The sequence below is a fragment of the Wasmannia auropunctata genome, unplaced genomic scaffold (genome assembly GCF_000956235.1).
Source record: "Wasmannia auropunctata unplaced genomic scaffold, wasmannia.A_1.0 LD279178.1, whole genome shotgun sequence".
Classification (NCBI taxonomy): Eukaryota; Metazoa; Arthropoda; class Insecta; order Hymenoptera; family Formicidae; genus Wasmannia; species Wasmannia auropunctata.
This window is the reverse complement of record NW_012083712.1, coordinates 1-4,766: the sequence shown is the minus strand read 5'-3', so window position 1 is coordinate 4,766 and position 4,766 is coordinate 1. Positions and strand designations below refer to the sequence as shown.

Genomic DNA, 4,766 nt, shown 5'->3' with positions numbered 1-4,766 from the left:
TAATTGTAAGAAGCTAAAGAAAATTTTTAAACCGAACTAATATATGTGCGCATAACATATATACGGTCGTAATTCTTTCGTTTTGTTTGAGGTTTAAGATAATTTGTTACTACATGTGAATCGAGTATGTATATACTTTTCCTGTATGTGTATTACCCATCATACGCACATAACATAACAAGATGACGTGTGCGCTTTGCTTGCGTCAAGTAATTCCAGTTTTGTGATATTCAGTGGAAGGTCGCCAGAAAGTTACTTCAGACAAAAATCGTCAACTGCGAACCTAAAATTTTTAAGATCAGTTTCTAACGAAATTAACCATTTTGTGTTCACATTTAACAAGTGTTTTGTGACCATATATATTCATGATATTTTATACTTATTTGATTTGACTATTGGTTATTACTAATCAAATTAAACCTGAATTGAGAATCAATAAAAGTAAGAAGAGAAATATATGACCGCAGTGAATAATCGAGCATCCGGACTGCTGTGGATTACAATTTTGTACGATATTCTTTAACATGCGGATTGTTACACTAATAGTTGGTTACGGTAAGTAAAAAACAATTTAAATTGTATACCGAAGTTATCCTATACAATGTTGATAAAATAGCATTGTGGTATACTCGTAAAAATATTTGAAAATGCAATTGTAATTTTCTTTGATGCCATCAACATAATATTTGATCATTAGCGAATTCTGATTTATTCAGTAGTCATTATATTTCTATATATTTTATAGTGGCGAAATCATGAAAATGTACAAAAATACAACTGTTTTCATTGATATTATTAAAATCTTATTTATTAATAAAATTTATTTATTTCTATACTAATCTGTATATTTCATAGTGACAAAATCACGTCAAACAATATGCATTTTAGAAAAATATGAAATAACACATTTAGAAGTCTTAATTTATCTAACTTACAAAATGTTGTTTAATTTGCGTATTTAATCTTAATAAATTGTTGAATGCATGATTAATAATTTGTAAGTGAGATAATTTATAGAAAACGTTTCTTTTAGTAAAATATATAGTTATTATTCTTTATCTGCTAGGAAGAATTTGTTTTATATATTCATTGATATTTCGTGGTAATTGTACTTTTATATATTTCAAGAAATTTTTCCAAAATATATTTACAACCAGTTTCAGAAAGCAGTGATGAAGTGATCTCAGTATAAATAAATATCTATTTTCTTTTCATTTATTTATATTGGAAGATAATATAAGCAAAGATGATACATGAATGCATAACGCATATTTTTATCACATTTATTTAAAGCTTTTCTTATATTACCATATAATCGATCAATCTATGATTGATTTTTTTGTCACAAAAAATATGAGTATTAAACAGGATTCTTCTATATGTACAATGATACAAATATTATTGAATAAATTGTAAAATTATATATAAGTAAAATAATTTGATAAATGATTTTTTTATACATGCACAATTATTCAACACATAAAATAACAAATTTTGATAATTTAGCAAAACCATTTTTTGGATTTTACAGTATGGATTGGTTTTAGGTATGCTCAAAATAGTAGTAATGATTGTGGGTTTTTATTCGTTGAAATAATGTAATGTTCAAACAAATAATCCACACTTTATCTTGAGAACATTTCAAATTGTCTCAGATTTCCAAATGCAATCTTTATAGATACGATTTGATAGGTGATATTCTGCATGGATATTGCAAGGTGTACGATAGATCCTACAGATCCCACGATATCTTATCGAGATATATAGAACATGTATAGTGTATCAAGTGAAATATAATAATCCTTTCTTAGAAATCGAAAGAAAGCGATAAGAAGCGATTTGCAAAAGAATCTTATTGTTTTGTATCGTCTATATTGTTTAATTTTTTATATTGTAAAATAAATATTATATTATTGTGTTTCCTATCATTTTCTTTCGTTTTCTGTTAAAAATAGAAAATGTTTGGTCTACCATAAAGTTGCTAAGACATAAGCAATTATGTAATTACGAAAGAAATCCAGATAAGTTTATCGACTCTTGCGATACTGATTCTCGGACGTTGGCAATATCATAGTAAACTCAAAACTGATTGTCATTACTCAAGCAATGTTAGCTAACTTTTAACAGATGTTGTCTCACAATATTAATTGCGTGTATGTGATACAAAATGTTTATTTTTAATATTATAAATTTTAAATATTTAATATTATGAGCTTTATCTTTAAATTATTTAATATATGTTCATGTTATTTAAAATTTACATAGTATTATTAGATCCTTAAATTTCTAAATAAGGTTTTTTTTTACTTATTTATGTCATTTATATATCTATCTATGATCACTTGTTATTGTTTAATTTTATAATATTAAATTATATTATTAAAAAACTGCGTAATTAAGTACACTGATTATGTTGTAAATACGTAATATACAGAATAATATATTTTTAAACAAAATTAAGTTAAAATTAATAGCTTATAAAATTAATTTAATTAATTAATTTTGTAGAATTCACACAAAAATATTATAATTACTATCAAGATTCTCTTTAAACTGCATTTGGCCTTTTCGATTCTTGTTTGAATTTTCGCGGTCTCGATTAGATTTTTATATAAGATTAATTTAGTTATATTAAAATTAAAACATGCATGAACGTTAAAGTTAAGTTTTGAGAAATTAAATTAAAAATTAATTTAAAAAATATTATTTATATTAAATTAGAATGTCGTAATTTTTTAAAATTATATTACTCCAAATCTAATTAGCGAAACATTTACAACATGGATAATCAAATCTAAATATTTTATTTGCTTTAATAAGCATAGATTTTTTATTTTAAGGTAGATCGGGGATGAAAGTAATATTTTAATATCTTGTAATAGTTAAAATGTAACGTCTTCATAAAAAAAACGTCTGTACTTTTAAATATATAGAATTTATTTGGCTACAAAATTCTTTTGAATTTGAACTAAGAAAATATAGTCGTCGTTTTCGATTTCTTTGACACATTTCTTTCAAAACTGTAACGTGATAGCCAACTTTTGCCAACAAATTCATGTTTAGTAAGTGAAAATACGTCGAAAATGACTTATATCCACACTTGTGATGTAAAAAAGAAAGATTAAATTTTATCCCACAATGTAATTATTTTATATTTCTTAGTTATAAAAGCAAAATTTAATAAGACTTTATCATGAAATAGTTATTAACATTAATTATGTGACAATAAAGTTTAAATAACTATTTAGTGAATGTTAATTTCTAATTAATATATATACATATATATTAATTAGGTATTTCCGATAAATATTTTATTAAAACGGATATATAGATAACATAAATATTTTATAGATATCTTTGACACGGTAGCTGCTTGATAAACTGCTGGATGTAGATAATTATTATATATATCTACTAGTTATCCGTAGTGGGTATGGAATGGAATAAATGGATATTCAGACCGCTAGCTATATTTGTGCCCTTTATGGGCTTGATATATATTCTTATGCTGTGGAATTATGGTAACATCTACGACATGTGTGTTCATAACAACATACTACCCGGGTGCAGTGAAATAATTCAAACATGTGGGGTGGACCGGTTTAAGTGCAACTACGGTCCGTGCATTAATAACATAAAAGTTTGTGATGGAAAGAGAGACTGTGCGGATGGTTCTGATGAAGTATCTGCAATATGCGGATCTCTACCGTAAGAATCTTTTATATATGCTTAAAATACGATTTATAATTATATATTGATTAAACGACTACGAGGAACAAACGTTTTATAACTGTTAATTTGTTTGCAGCTGTATTGGGACAGCTTTCCGATGTGATTATGGAGCGTGTATCGATGGTGATCTACGATGTAATGAAGAAGTTAATTGCGCCGATATGTCGGACGAGAATTCATGTGGCGCACTATCGCCCACATCAACGACGCAACTAACAATGGAAACAACACGACCAACAACACCGCCTCTTATATCAACTCGTCCTATTGTAGCACCTGGTACTAACACTTGCAGAGCACCTCCACAACCGCAGAACGGTCATTGGAAATTACATGAATCACAATGCCCAGGTGAACAGGAATGTAACGTTCAAGAAGGAACAGAACTGATATTAGGTTCTCATCTCATCTACTCTTGTAATTCGGGATATAAAATAAGAGGTCCGACCGATGTGAGCTGCAGTTTCGAGGAAAAATGGCTTACTATACCAGTTTGTATAGGTATTCGACACAGTGAGAAATGATCACCAATTCGATGTCGAATCGACGTCAATACGATAATTTCGATGTCAATTTGACGTCGATTCGACATCAAATTGAAGGTCATTTTTATATATGTATACACATACATGGAAAATAAGTAAGGATTCTTAAATACTGAATTTTTCAACTAAAGCAATCAAAATTATGATTAATTGATCAAAATGTTAATTTGATAGAAATACGCTGCAAAGCTTTGACCTCGGCGTCAATCGAAGCTAGATGTAGTACATACGATGATGAATGGATATCGTGCGAATCTCCAGTTCCACCAGAAACAAAAGCGACATTGCAATGTCAAAACAGTTATCAACCTATCGAAACTAATCTACTGTCCGGACAAAGAAAGAACGTGAGATGTAATACAAATGGTGAATGGGAACCAGAACCTATGCGATGCGTTCCAGGTCCGCTCACGATAAATATTTATTTTAATGATACTAAACTTGCGTTTCGCACCACGTTAGACAGAAATAATGCTACATTAATTGAAG

At 28.0% G+C, this 4,766-nt stretch overlaps 1 protein-coding gene across 1 annotated transcript; it reads left to right on the top strand.

The window, feature by feature from the left end:
- Positions 1 to 15: 15 nt before the first annotated feature.
- LOC105461742 (prolow-density lipoprotein receptor-related protein 1-like) lies at positions 16 to 4,679 on the top strand (the record flags this gene model as incomplete). The annotated part of the gene is made up of 4 exons (XM_011708252.1): positions 16 to 555; positions 3,352 to 3,708; positions 3,809 to 4,233; positions 4,452 to 4,679. Coding segments are annotated over exons 2-4 (928 nt in total), but the record flags the coding sequence as incomplete, so codon positions are not given.
- Positions 4,680 to 4,766: the final 87 nt, after the last annotated feature.